Source organism: Entelurus aequoreus, linkage group LG04 (assembly GCF_033978785.1).
Source record: "Entelurus aequoreus isolate RoL-2023_Sb linkage group LG04, RoL_Eaeq_v1.1, whole genome shotgun sequence".
Classification (NCBI taxonomy): Eukaryota; Metazoa; Chordata; class Actinopteri; order Syngnathiformes; family Syngnathidae; genus Entelurus; species Entelurus aequoreus.
The window spans coordinates 9,254,713-9,269,802 of record NC_084734.1 but is presented as its reverse complement, the minus strand read 5'-3'; the positions used below and the strand labels follow the sequence as shown (position 1 = coordinate 9,269,802).

The 15,090-nt window shown below is 39.8% G+C and overlaps 2 protein-coding genes across 4 annotated transcripts in view; one reads left to right on the top strand and one right to left on the bottom strand.

Annotated features, from left to right (window-relative positions):
* The window catches only part of LOC133648149 (uncharacterized), a 228,875-nt gene that overhangs the window by 66,974 nt on the left and 146,811 nt on the right, over positions 1 to 15,090 (top strand). The window lies entirely within an intron of this gene.
* The window catches only part of LOC133647726 (FACT complex subunit SSRP1-like), a 53,986-nt gene that overhangs the window by 34,913 nt on the left and 3,983 nt on the right, over positions 1 to 15,090 (bottom strand). For all 3 annotated transcript variants that reach the window (XM_062043412.1, XM_062043411.1, XM_062043413.1), the window contains exon 3: positions 7,104 to 7,289. In XM_062043412.1, coding sequence (XP_061899396.1) covers positions 7,104 to 7,289 — 186 coding nt within the window. The remainder of the gene's footprint in view (positions 1 to 7,103; positions 7,290 to 15,090) is intronic.

Sequence of the window (15,090 nt, the reverse complement as noted above, 5' to 3'; positions counted from 1 at the left end):
TTTCTCAGCTGTTTTTACATGTTGCAGTTCATAAATAAAGGTTTATTAAAAAAACAACAATAAAAAATATTAAAAAAAAAAAACCTCTGCGCACGCGCTTAGCATAGATCCAACTAATCGATGACTAAATTAATCGGCAACTATTTTAATAATCGATTTTAATCGATTAATGGTTGCAGCCCTAATATATATATATATATATATATATATATATATATATATATATATATATATATATATATATATATATATATATATATATATATATATATATATATATATATATATATATATATATATATATATATATATATATATATATATAAAAGTTTAAAACATCTTACATTTCCTGTAGTACATACATGGAAACAATGAAAACATTTAGTAAGAAAGATGAAGTATGACAATCAACAATCAAGCAAAACACAACAAAAATGTAAAAAAACAGCAAAATATGAATGCAAAGTGTAATAAACACCTACAATATGATATATTTTCACTTTTATACAGAAATTTGTTGTAAAAATCTGCTTGCTTTTGTTCCTGACACACGCGTTTGGGTCTGGCTGCTCTGAAAACAAACTCCGCCCACTCTGCTTTGTTCCTGGTCTGAGCTGCTGTGACGTAGATTACCGTAATAACTCGTAAAACACTCAAAAGCGCAGATTTCAACCATTAAAACATTTCTATAGTTCAAGACTTACCATACTTGCCAACCTTGAGACCTCCAATATCGGGAGGTGGGGGGTAGGGGTGGGGCGTGGTTGGGGGCGGGGGCCGTGGTTATTTACAGCTAGAATTCACCAACTCGAGTATTTCATATATATTTCATATATATATATATATATATACATATGTATGAAATACTTGACTTTCAGTGAATTCTAGCTATATATATATATATATATATATATATATTTATTTTATTTACATAGAAAGAAAAAAAAAACCTTGAATTTCAGTGTTAGATGGCAGTATTGTCCTGTTTAACTTCTCCGTTCATGATGAGTATATCATTTCGGCCACCGTGTTCAATGGAGAAGTCTGTTCTACAAAATTTACAGGCAACATACACCTTCCCCTTCGAACTGTCCTGGATGAACTGAAATTCTTGTTTGCATTCGTTTTGGAACTTGCAAGCGTATTTCTTCATCTTGCTCGTCGACGGCGTCGCCATGTCTGTAATTTCCTCGTTCTTCTGCTTCGTCTCCTTGTTGTGTGCACAGTTGTGCACTCTACTCTCTAAAAGCCCTAGATGTTATGACGTCATTGGGCAGGCAAGCTGTTTATATTGTGGGAAAGCGGACGTGAGAACAGGCTGTCCCCACTCAGTCTCAGGTCCGCAATGAGCTGGAGGGGCCGTGGCCTCCAGCTCCGGCTGAATACCGGGAGTTTGTCGGGAGAAAATCTCTGCCGGGAGGTTGTCGGGAGAGGCGCTGAATACCGGGATTCTCCCGCCAAAAACGGGAGGGTTGGCAAGTATGAGACTTACTGTAATTTAAAAACAGCACTGCACATCATACAGTTTTTATGTTAAAGGTCTAACAAAATGATGTAGAACGTCCGGTGGGCCGGATTGAAAATCTCAATGTGCCATATGTGGCCCGCCGGATGCATTTTGCCTTAAGGTCTTCTTAACGTTTCCTGCACATCTGTTAGCTTTACATTGTATATTAATTTTTTTGTGTGAGTGTGCTAATAAATAAATACAAACTACTGCATGTGACAATTTACAATTACAGATGAGCTTGGTCAGCAAGAGTCTAGATCCGCTCTGCACTGCACACTATCTGCACTGCACACTATCTGCACTGCACACTATCTGCACTGCACACTATCTGCACTGCACACTATCTGCACTGCACAGTTATATCTGCACTGCACACTATCTGCACGGCCAGCAAGCGACTATACCTCGAGTCGCAGTTACCAATTACTGACACTGGCCGAGGTATAATAAACAATGACATCACACCCTGGTGCTCGACGACGCGAGGATTTATCTCCGAAAAGCGTGCTGATTAACCCCAGGAGACGGCGCTTACGCCACCTCGGGGTATTACACCACTGGCATCTTGACAGTCTCTGTGCACGCACGGCAGCGACTGAGACAGAGGGGAAGAAAAGAAAAATACACAGGAAGATAAAAACAAAACGTTTTTCCCCGGCCGTCTGAGCCAAATTGTTTCAGTGAACTGATATAAACACTGACTTACATGAGCCTGTGATTACGCTGTTTATGCAGCACATGTGGGAGCGCCGCGTTCGATCATTAATCCTATTAGGGGGCCGGCACACACGCAGGCTTTTAAACAACATGTGGGGGGCGGCACAGTGGCATAGCAAGAAGGCTCTGGTTGGGTTCTGGCTTCCAATTTCTGCATGGATTTGTATTAGGGCTGCGTGTTTTAGAGGAAAAACCTAATGGCGATTTTTCTCTTCAAAGCTGCGATTTGAATGTTTTACACTAAGGCTGGGCGATTTATCGAATATACTTGATATACCGCGGGTTTGTCTCTGTGCGATATAGAAAATGACTATATCGTGATATTCGAGTATACGTCCTCACGCAGTTGCTTTTAGCTGCGGGCATTACACTACATGCGTTTCCCACTCTTTCTTGTCTCTCCTTCTCACAGAGACATAAAACAAGCGCACCTTCTTACATACGTCACATACTGTTGCGAGTGCAACGTCATACGCTCTCGCGGAGCAGAGAGGTAGCGGCATGGTAATGTTAGCTGTGGTGCGAGTGGTACTACGAGAGAGAGAAGGTGCGAATCTGGTAACAAATGAAGGAAGAAATAATTCCCAAGAAAAACAGCAGGGAGTCCCTCGTCTGGCGGTGGTTTGGCTTCAAGCGGGAAGATGTTGAACAGACAACCGTAATATGTCAAGTATGCGGCAAAAGCGTTGCTACAAAAAGTAGCAGCACTGCTAATGTGTAGCATAATTTGAAAAGTCACCCGCTAGAAAATGAAGAGTGCTTGAAACTCTGCATGTCAACATCTCCGTTCGGTGCCACACCAACAAAATGCCCAAGCAACCATTTCCACATCAACACAGTATGAAACAAATAGTCAACAACAGAAGGAGATAACGTCTGCAGGAACCTACCACATAGTGAAGGACATACCGTATTTTCCGCACCATAAGCCGCACCTAAAAACCACAATTTTTCTCAAAAGCTGACAGTGCGGCTAATAACCCGGTGCGCCTTATATATGAATTAATATTAATATTTATTTTCATAAAGTTTAGGTCTCGCAACTACGGGAAACAGCCGCCATCTTTTTTCCCCGTAAAAGAGGAAGCGCTTCTTCTTCTACGGTAAGCACCCGCCCCCATAGAAGAGGAAGCGCTTCTTCTTCTACTGTAAGCAACCGCCAAGGTGAGCACCCGCCCCCGTAGAAGAAGAAGCGCGCGGATATTACGTTTCATTTCATTTGTGTGTTTCTGTAAAGACCACAAAATGTCTCCTACAAAGAGACACGCGTACAAGGTTCCACTGACTTTTGATATTCATGTGAACCGCACTGTGGATACAACGGGAACACGTACGGTGAATATTCGCACCACAGGGAATGACAAGTCGTCCTTCACTGTGGTTCTAGCTTGCCATGCTAACGGCCAGAAACTTCCACCCATGGTGATATTCAAAAGGAAGACCTTGCCAAAAGAGAACTTTCCAGCCGGCGTCATCATAAAAGCTAACTCGAAGGGATGGATGGATGAAGAAAAAATGAGCGAAGAGACTGGGTGACTTTTTTCACGCAGCTCCGTCCTTGTTGATCTATGACTGCATGCGCGTCCACATCACAGATGGTGTCAAAAAACAAGTGAAGCACACCGAAGAAGAATAATTCGAGGGATTTGTGGATGAGTAATAACTTCAGAAAGTGAGCTTTAAATGTTTATTTTGTGTGTTGTGTGACACTAACGTATGAGCAACGTTGAGTTATTGATGTTGCTATTGCTCTGCACTATTTTGAGTGTTACTATTTTTGTGATTGCACATTTGCACATTACATTTTGGGAGTGAACAGAGTTGTTAGAACGCTGGTTTGTGATATATTATTAAAGTTTGACTGACCTATCTGACTGTTTTTTGACGTTCCCTTTAGCGTAGCGTACGTGCGGCTAATAACACAGGGCGGCTAATAGGTAAACAAAGCTTTGAAATACGCCATTCATTGAAGGTGCGGCTTACAACACGGGGCGGCTAATGGTGCGGAAAATACGGTACACTATTTGATTTCCTATTATGCAGCTCATTTTTATTTAACACTTATTGAAATATCTTGTGTGACATCATGCACAAAAGTGCACTTTATTTGTTTTAAACTATTGTAGTGGCGTTCTGTACAAAAAGTGCACTTTAATTTAGTGTTATTTTGATACGTCATCTTAGTGACATCATGCACAAAAGTGCACTCATAGCTTGTTTTAAAATGTCTCTGACAATCTTGCACTTTCTGTTTTGGAAATGACATGAATGTTTGTGCCACTGCTTAATAAATACACTTTTGCTAAATTGACTTAGTTGTGATTTCCCTCCCTGCATGAAAGTTTAAAAGTAGCATATATTAATGCAGTATGATGAAGAATGTTCTAATGTAGACACATAGAATCATCATACTGCTGTGATTATATGCATCAAGTGTTCATTCAAGGCTAAGGCAAAATATCCAGATATATATGGTGTATCGTGACATGGCCTAAAAATATTGAGACATTAATAAAAGGCTATATCTCTTAGCCCTACTTTGTAGTTTAGTTGCCGTTTATAGGGATCGTCTCCACATTGTTTGGTTCAGCACGGGGCGGAGTATGTCGGAATGAATGAGTGGTACCAGATTTTCCGAAACAAATGTTTCTTGTCCTGACAATGACAACATTTAACTCACATTAATGTCAATCTCCCTGATATTCTGCGTTTAACAGCGGATACGGTTCTATCGCCCGATTATGTGACTCTATACTCCAAAGCAGAAATCCAATATGCTTTACTTTTTTTAAATGAGTTTAGTGATTAATGATGAGGCATACTCGCGCTATGTCAGATAAAAAGGAGCAACCATGATGACATTCCAAAACTACTAGCACAGGCATGTGATTTGAACTAAATGAAAAAGACTGAAAATAGGCCGGGGGTCTGGGGGCCAGGTCTAGGGCGGTGTTCGTTGACCCGCTCCATCTTGCCTCTGATTGGCCTGTCCGTAATGTTTCGCCCTAATCTTAACCAATCGTGACTCATCATAGTAAACCAACCAACCACTCGTGGATGTTCTTATACGAAACGTAAATTATTTTTTCTGTATATTTTCTCCCCTGCTCATGGAGTTACACTAGTCAATTTCTCTCTTTCTCTTATTTGGTAGCATGTAGCTTAGCTCAGTGTTTTTCAACCTTTTTTGAGCCAAGGCACATTTTTTTGCGTTTAAAAAATCCGGAGGCACACCACAAGCAGAAATCATTAAAAAACGAAACTAAGTTGACGGTAAAAAAATTGTTGTCGCAATTGTTGGATATGACTTCAAAGCATAACCAAGCATGCATCACTATAGCTCTTGTCTCAAAGTAGGTGTACTGTCACATCACACCCTGACTTATTTGGAGTTTTTTGCTGTTTTCCTGTGTGTATTGTTTTACTTCTTGTCTTGCGCTCCTATTTTGGTGACTTTTTCTCTTTTTTCGGTATTTTCCTGTAGCAGTTTCATGTCTTCCTTTGAGCGATATTTCCCACATCTACTTTCTTTTAGCAATGAAGAATATTTCAGTTGTTTTTATCCTTCTTTGTGTGGACATTGTTGATTGTCATGTCATGTTCGGATGTACTTTGTGGACGCCGTCTTTGCTCCACAGTAAGTCTTTGCTGTCGTCCAGCATTCTGTTTGTGTTTACTTTGTAGCCAGTTCAGTTTTAGTTTCGTTCTGCATAGCCTTCCCTAAGCTTCAATGCCTTTTCTTAGGGGCACTCACCTTTTGTTTATTTTTGGTTTAAGCATTAAACACCTTTTTACCTGCACACTGCCTCCCGCTGTTTCTGACATCTATAAAGCAATTAGCTATCGGCTGCCACCTACTGATATGAAAGAGTATTACACGGTTACTCTGCCGAGCTCTAGACAGCACCGACACTCAACAACAACACATCATTTGCAGACTATAATTACTGATTTGCAAAAAATATTTTTAACCCAAATGGGTGAAATTACATAATCTCCCACGGCACACCAGACTGTATGTCACGGTGTGCGCCGCGCTGGCTTAGCTAACCGCTACATGGGTCTAAAAATAGCTAAGCTACAGAAACCGCCACTCGTTTAAAATGTAGCGAAGCTACTGGGAAATGTAGTTCAGCTACATAGCTTGGATTTACATTTTTTTATGGAAAATCATAGTTTTTACCATGGCAGCCGCAAACCAGAATGGATGATGAAAAACCGTACTCATTACGGGAAAACTGTAGTTGTTGGCAGGGATGGCAAAGAGACGGCTCAAGATTTTAACACACATTGTAGGTCGGGAAAAACGAAGAAAAACTGAATTTTTAAAAATATTTATATACAGATAAAAAAAGACAGATTTCAGACTACAGACAGAAAAATCTCATGCCTGTTCTAGTTGACGTGCTCTTTTTTCCCCCCACTCATTCGCTCCTCATCTGTTTCACCGTCACAAGCTCCGGATTTTGCATGCACATTAATTGTTGTTTTTTTGTCAATTATTATGTTTTCATAATCGTGAGAAGCCATAATCAAAATTAAAATTTTATTAATTGTCCAGCCCTGATACACCCCTCACATTTCAGCAACCATTTGTACCACAGTACCATGGAAGTGGAAATTGGATATACTTCGGAGTAGTCAGTGTTCAGATTGCATGGTGCATTAAGACAATGATGCACCAAATATTATAAAATAAATGTCAACAACAAATCTATACTGCCATAAAAGCTGTACACTGACTACTCTGAGTGCATATCTAATTTCAATAGTATTGTCCCTTGAGCGATATGCTGCACTGTAAATATTCTGCACTGGCGTAGCCATCAAGACAAAACTAATAGGAGTTTCCCAATGAAACAGAAGGAGCACTCACTGTGTCCCTGAAGCCGTCATATTTGTAGATGTGTCCCGTGCTGGTGGTCAGCTTGATACCGTGACCTAAACACACGCGTCGCCACTGAGCCAGGCTGAGATCGCCCGCCGGGATGTTGTCCACCTTTCCCGTCTTGCTGCTCTTGTACACCACGTTTTGCTTGCTGAAGCGCAGTCGCCCGTCATTCTGCAGGAAACAAAACATCAACAAATGATCATCATTTTCCAGGATGTCCTCATTTTACAAAGTGCTTAGTGAGGCACAAAAACTACTTACGACAATAATACCGACATTCAGAGGTGGGTAGTAACGCGCTACATTTACTTAAGTAACTTTTTTGGATAGATTGTACTTGTCAAAGTAGTTTTGAGTTTATTTCGAACATGCAAGCATACAACATGATACATCACAATTTCCAGTTTCTCTTTCAACATTTTTAATGCAACATACACAGGGTTTTTCCTGCGTTCAAAATTGCGTGGCGGCCGCCTCCAGCTAATTTTGTGCCGCCCCCAGCCAGAGCGATTGATATCGCTCAACACAGCGTAAAAGCTCCGCTATGTTGATTGAGTGATTGATGTCCCTCTGTGGCAGCTACATACTTTAACTGCAGTTGCAGCGTTGCGCCACTATAGAGGCGCCATATCGACAGCAGTGCACCGGAAAGACCTGAAGCAACTACCGAAGAAGAAATGTGAGGGCTCGCGCAAAGCCAACAGATCAAGCGTGTAGCTTTCATTTTTAAGGAAGCTACCCAAAATTCAAGCATTTTTCAAACCTTGAAAACACAACATTAAAATCCAAGCATTTTCAAGGTTTTTAAGCACCTGTATGAATCCTCTTACTGTATGTACACTGCAAAAACTGAAATCTAAGTAAGATGAAATATCTCAAATAAGGGTGATATTTGCTTATTTTCTGTCTGATAAGATAATTCTTCTCACTAAGCAGATTTTATGTTAGAGTGTTTTACTTGTTTTAAGGGTTTTGGACCTAAATGATCTCAGTAAGATACTACAGCTTGTTGCTGAGATTTGATGACCTATATTGAGTAAAACATGCTTGAAACTAGAATATCAACTGTTGCAAAGCTGTGTCATCAACACTCACAAGTATAAAACTACTTTTTTTAAAATAATAATTTCTTATTTCAAGCATGAAAAAAAAAATCATGATTTTGACACAATTGTGTCTCATAATTAAAACAGATGACAGCCAAATGGACTTTGCTGTTTTATTTTCAATGAAAAAATAGAAAATATGTACTCGTATAGTAGTACAGTTGGCACAGTACAGTAAACTGACTAGGGTTGGGTATCGTTTGAATTCGAACGATACCATCTCCAATTCCGATTCCGAGTTTCGATTCCGATTCCTTACGATTCTCGATTCCGGTTCTTTTAAGAGGCAGGGTCAAAAAAAAGTTTAGGATATTTTAAATGAGCTAGCTAACCTACAGTCTTTCTGAATGAAATAGTCTGACATTCTCCATCAATTTTAATTCTATTAACTTTTTATGAACTTTACTATAAATTCCTCACAGGGCTGTTTTCAACTAGAATATAAATATCAAATCTATGAACTTGAATATAAATATGATAAATTATGAATACATTTTCCCAGGGGTACACTTTCCTCAAGAGAGCTTTATTTTTGAAAACCTCATGAAAACACATTTACACACACAAGTGTATGATGCTGCAGGAAACCTCATGAAAACACATTTACACACAAAAGTGTATGATGCTGCAGGAAACCTCATGAAAACACATTTACACACACAAGTGTATGATGCTGCAGGTACTTAAAAATGTTACCGTGCTCCCACTGATGGGCTAACCTGGTGCAGAAAAGCAAATAAACAATAAGAAACAACTTGCAAAACCCAGTCCAGATTAGCAGCAGGTACAGTATAAAATCAGAGACAGTTCTTGTTTAGGAAAATGACCATATCCGCCTTCTCAGGCAGGATGCGTGAGCGTTCTGGACAGATAGTGTCTCCTGCTGTGGAAAATACACGTTCGCTGGGTGTGGAAGAAGCTTGAACGCATAAATAGTAGAAAGCGAGATCTGACAGCAAAGGATAAGTCTTTTGTTGGTTCCACCGGACCACCACCATGTAGCAAGGTCGTCAGACATAAGTATCGGTGGAACGTCCTGGTACATCTGCAGCTCTCTCTCCACTTGTTTCTTGATGGACATGTAGCTCTGTTATTTCGCAGTTATTTCATTTTTTTTGGTAAAGTAAAGCCACACTTTCGACCGCCGACGCCCGCTATCCATGCTTGAGCTTGACTGACTCGCTCGGCTATGCTAACACTTCCGGCGGTGGGCGCTTCTTCGTTGGTGTTCAGCGTCTTCTTCTTCTGGTTCGGTGGACATATTTTTTTTCCGGTCGGCGGACTGGTATCGAAAATAGTATTTGAAATTTAAACTTTTGAACGATTCCGGGAGAATCGGAAAGTTAGTCCCGGTTCCAATCGATACTTGATACCCAACCCTAAAACTGACAGTTAATATTTTAACATTTGACATTTCTAACAATTTTGAACAGAAATAGTTCATGCACATTCAGATAAATTCCTCAAAATTACAATTTAAAAAATGTTAGCCGGGGGCCGGGCTGTATATATGCGCACTAATTGACTGAAAGAGCACGAACTTGGCGCGATGATGTCATGTTATCGATGGAAAAATGCATTTTTAGACAATATGATTTGCCTGAGTGGCTAGTAGACCCCGAGAGTAACAAGCGGTTGCCTTGTTGCCTTTCCATTAAGAACAATAAATCAGTTTTTAGTATAAGTTTGCTGGTTTCAAGAAATGTAATGCCGAGCGCATATCATTATGTCAAGATAATGGCACTAGCATTTACTTCATTTAAGAATATTATTGAACATATTGAGAAAAAAGGTCTCTTTTTTTTCTACCAAGAAAAGTGCACTTGTTATTAGTGAGAATATACTTATTTTAAGCTATTTTTGGGTTCATTGAGGTTAGCACATTTTACTTGTTTTGGAAAGTCTTGACAAGCCGAATTTTCTTGTTCTATTGGGGCGGCATGGCGTAGTGGGTAGAGCGCCCGTGTCAGAAACCTGAGGGTTGCAGGTTCGCTCCCCGCCTCTTACCATGCCGTTGTGTCCTTGGGCAGGACACTTCACCCTTGCCCCCGGTGCCGCTCACACCGGTGAATGAATGTTGAATGAACGATAGGTGGTGGTCGGAGGGGCCGTAGGCGCAAATTGGCAGCCACGCTTCCGTCAGTCTACCCCAGGGCAGCTGTGGCTACGAAAGTAGCTTACCACCACCAGGTGTGAATGAATGATGGGTTTTTAACATGTAAAGCGACTTTGGGTACTTAGAAAAGCGCTATATAAATCCCAGGTATTATTATTATTATTATTAGATCATTTTGCTTAGTTCAAATAAAATACCCATAATTTTTGTATTTTTTTTCTTGTTTTTGAACACTGACTTTTTGCAGTGTAATAGTATGATTTCACTACTAAACATATCGATCTCCTTCGGCAATTGCCGCCACTTAACCCACATAACACTCCTTTGTTACCTTTATCTTTGTAAAGTTGGGAAAGTTTTTGTGGCGTTTCAGCCTCTTTCGACCCGTACTTATCCCGGATTTTTGACTTTGACATTATCATTCCATTCACGTTCACCGCCATGTTTACAAACGCTTCCCTCCTCCATGGCTGCACATCTTAGTACTAAACACTTTATACGTTTCCATCCACCGACTTCAACCATGCATTAAATTGATCGTTCAGGAGACTCGAATCGTTGAACTTTTACTTACCCATCTTATGCAAGTAGGGGTGTAACGGTACCCAAAAATTTTGGTTCGGTACGTACCTCGGTTTATAGGTCACGGTTCGGTTCATTTTCGGTACAGTGAGAAAACAACAAAATATACATTTTTTGGTTATTTATTTACCAAATTTGTAAACAATGGCTTTATCCTTTTAACATTGGGAACACTATAATAATTCTGCCCACGTTAATCAACATTAAACTGCCTCAAGTTGTTGCTCAGATTAAATAAAATGACAAAACTTTTCTTCTACATATAACAAGTGCAACATTAAACAGTTTCAAGTCAACTCATCATGCTTAATTTATTACAGCATTTGGGAAGCCTGTAGTTGATTTTTATTATGTAAATGTTATATTTTTATCAACATGTGATAGCAGGGACCCTGCCATTCAAAACTAGGCTACTGCATTACTAATGATTTATGTAACTATAGCTAAAAAAATAGTACAATAGCAATAGGAGAGACTATTCATCCCTGAACACCACGGAGTTCATGTAGGCTTAATGATGCACTTACATTATTGTATCAACTATCAGAGACAGAAACTCTTCATTTAACATAATGTCCTTTTTTGCTGCTTCAACACAGCTCAATCAACACAGAAAAAGGTAAAGTGAATTTACAGACAGACAGGGCTTTGATGTCCGTAACGCACGCACGGTTCAATACAAATACACGTACCGTTACACCCCTATATGCAAGTCATTCGGCTTTGCTGTGGGCTTCGTTAAGTTTTCTCCGCTGCTATGCTAACTAAGCTGTCAGCGCACAGCAATAGCTGCTGGGGTTCCAGAAATTTTGACCGAGCAGCACAGTTAGTTCCGCTGTGTAGTTACGTTATAGCATCCTCAAAAATAGAAATATTTCAAAGCGAGACTGAAGTTTATGCACGTTTTAAATAAAATGAACATCAATAGATTTTTAAGAGCTTTCAAAATTGTATTTAAGACCTTTTGTGATCATTTTAGACATTTTAAGGCCTTAAACTCAAATTATCCCCGCGGATACCCTGGTTCAGTTGTAGACGTTTTAGATGCACGTATGTTAACATTTGCCCTGTTATAACATCAGAAGCTCCTCAAACCCATCAGGACAAAATTACAAACAATGGGCCGCCGGGCTTTCTGCTCGACCGCACCCGAACTTTGGAACGCTCTCCCCGACCATCTTAGAGTACCACAGTCGGTTGACCGTTTTAAGAAGGGACTAAAAAGCCACTCTAATTTCTCTGCCTTCTTGTTTTTTGCACTGCTTGCCAATCTGTTTTATCTTTCATGTTTTTATTTCTATTTTATCTATGTTTCTGTTTTATCTAGTGTTTTTCATGTTTTTATTTCTCAGGCATGTGATTTGACCACAATGAAAAAGACTGAAAAAATTTCCGGGGGTCTGGGGGAAGCTCCTGGTTTTTCGCCAATTTAACATGCTAAAATTAACAAAGACAGCACCATTTGAAGAAAATATTCTTGAAAGACATGAAAACATCATTAAAGGCCTACTGAAAGCCACTACTACCGACCACGCAGTCTGATAGTTTATATATCAATGATGAAATCTAAACATTATAACACATGCCAATACGGCCGGGTTAACTTATAAAGTGACATTTTAAATTTGCCGCTAAACTTCCGGTTCGAAACGCCTCTGAGGATGACGTATGCGCGTGACGTAGACCGGGGAACACGGGTATGCCTTCCACATTGAAGCCAATACGAAAAAGCTCTGTTTTCATTTCATAATTCCACAGTATTCTGGACATCTGTGTTCGTGAATCTGTTTCAATCATGTTCATTGCATTATGGAGAAGGAAGCTGGGCAAGCAAAGAAGAAAGTTGTCGGTGCGAAATGGACGTATTTTTCGAACGTAGTCAGCCACAACAGTACACAGCCGGCGCTTCTTTGTTTACATTCCCGAAAGATGCAGTCAAGATGGAAGAACTCGGATAACAGAGACTCTAACCAGGAGGACTTTTGACTTCGATACACAGACGCCTGTAGAGAACTGGGACAACACAGACTCTTACCAGGATTACTTTGATTTGGATGACAAAGACGCAGACGTGCTACTGTGAGTATGCAGCTTTGGCTTCTAAACATTTGATCGCTTGACCGTATGTGCGCAACTTTTTTTTGCGTATTTACGTAACTTTTTTAAAATATATAAGCTTTATGAACCTTGGGTTAGGTGAACGGTCTTTTGGGCTGAGTGATTGTGTGTGTTGATCAGGTGTTTGAATTGTATTGGCGTGTTCTATGGAGCTAGGAGCTAGCATAGGAGCTAGGAGCTAGCATAACACGTACCGTACCGTACGTGCGCGTCACGTACGTAACTTTTTAAAAATATATAAGCTTTATGAACCTTGGGTTAGGTGAACGGTCTTTTGGGCTGAGTGATTGTGTGTGTTGATCAGGTGTTTGAATTGTATTGGCGTGTTCTATGGAGCTAGGAGCTAGCATAGGAGCTAGGAGCTAGCATAACACGTACCGTACCGTACGTGCGCGTCACGTACGTAAGTTTTTAAAAATATATAAGCTTTATGAACCTTGGGTTAGGTGAACGGTCTTTTGGGCTGAGTGATTGTGTGTGTTGATCAGGTGTTTGAATTGTATTGGCGTGTTCTATGGAGCTAGGAGCTAGCATAGGAGCTAGGAGCTAGCATAACACGTACCGTACCGTACGTGCGCGTCACGTACGTAACTTTTTAAAAATATATAAGCTTTATGAACCTTGGGTTAGGTGAACGGTCTTTTGGGCTGAGTGATTGTGTGTGTTGATCAGGTGTTTGAATTGTATTGGCGTGTTCTATGGAGCTAGGAGCTAGCAGAGGAGCTAGGAGCTAGCATAACAAACACGCAGGTGTTATTATGCAGGATTAATTTGTGGCATATTAAATATAAGCCTGGTTGTGTTGTGGCTAATAGAGTATATATATGTCTTGTGTTTATTTACTGTTGTAGTCATTCCCAGCTGAATATCAGGTACCGTGAGTATGCAGCCTTGGCTGCTAAACATTTGATAACGACCGTATGTGCGCGTCACGTACGTAACTTTTTAAAAATATATAAGCTTTATGAACCTTGGGTTAGGTGAACGGTCTTTTGGGCTGTGTGATTGTGTGTGTTGATCAGGTGTTTGAATTGTATTGGCGTGTTCTATGGAGCTAGGAGCTAGCAGAGGAGCTAGGAGCTAGCATAACAAACACGCAGGTGTTTTTATGCAGGATTAATTTGTGGCATATTAAATATAAGCCTGGTTGTGTTGTGGCTAATAGAGTATATATATGTCTTGTGTTTATTTACTGTTGTAGTCATTCCCAGCTGAATATCAGGTCACCCCCGGCTCTCACAGCATCTTCCCTATCTGAATAGCTTCAACTCCCCACTAGTCCTTCACTTGCACTTTACTCATCCACAAATCTTTCATCCTCGCTCAAATTAATGGGGAAATTGTCGCTTTCTCGGTCCGAATCTCTCTCACTTCATGCGGCCATCATTGTAAACAATAGGGAACTTTGCGTATATGTTCAACTGACTACGTCACGCTACTTCCGGTAGGGGCAAGCCTTTTTTTTATCAGATACCAAAAGTTGCAATCTTTATCGTCGTTGTTCTATACTAAATCCTTTCAGCAAAAATATGGCAATATCGCGAAATGATCAAGTATGACACATAGAATAGATCTGCTATCCCCGTTTGAATAAAAAAAATTCATTTCAGTAGGCCTTTAATAGAACATACATAACCCAATTATCCTAATGAATCACTGTATATGGTTCAGTCCCAACAGTATTTAGTCACTAATATTTACATCTTGTGTTCATTTCACATCCACAGGTGTCACATTGATCAGTGTTATTATCTACAGTTTATTTACAGTATTACCACATTACTTCAGTTCACTTCACACATTAGCTTTCTCGGAGAGCCCTAACATGAGCTTTCCTTGCAAATTTATTTAACAAAATACCAAATGTAAACATTTCATTCTTTTCGCCAAAATAGGATATAATTCATGAAAATAATTAAACATGTTTAGTATTGTTTACTCATATTTGAAAATAGGAAATAATAATAATGTGAGGACACTGACATATTGCATGAAACAAGTGTGAAAATATTTACCTTCAAGATTGTTACACCACTGACAATAGTTTCAA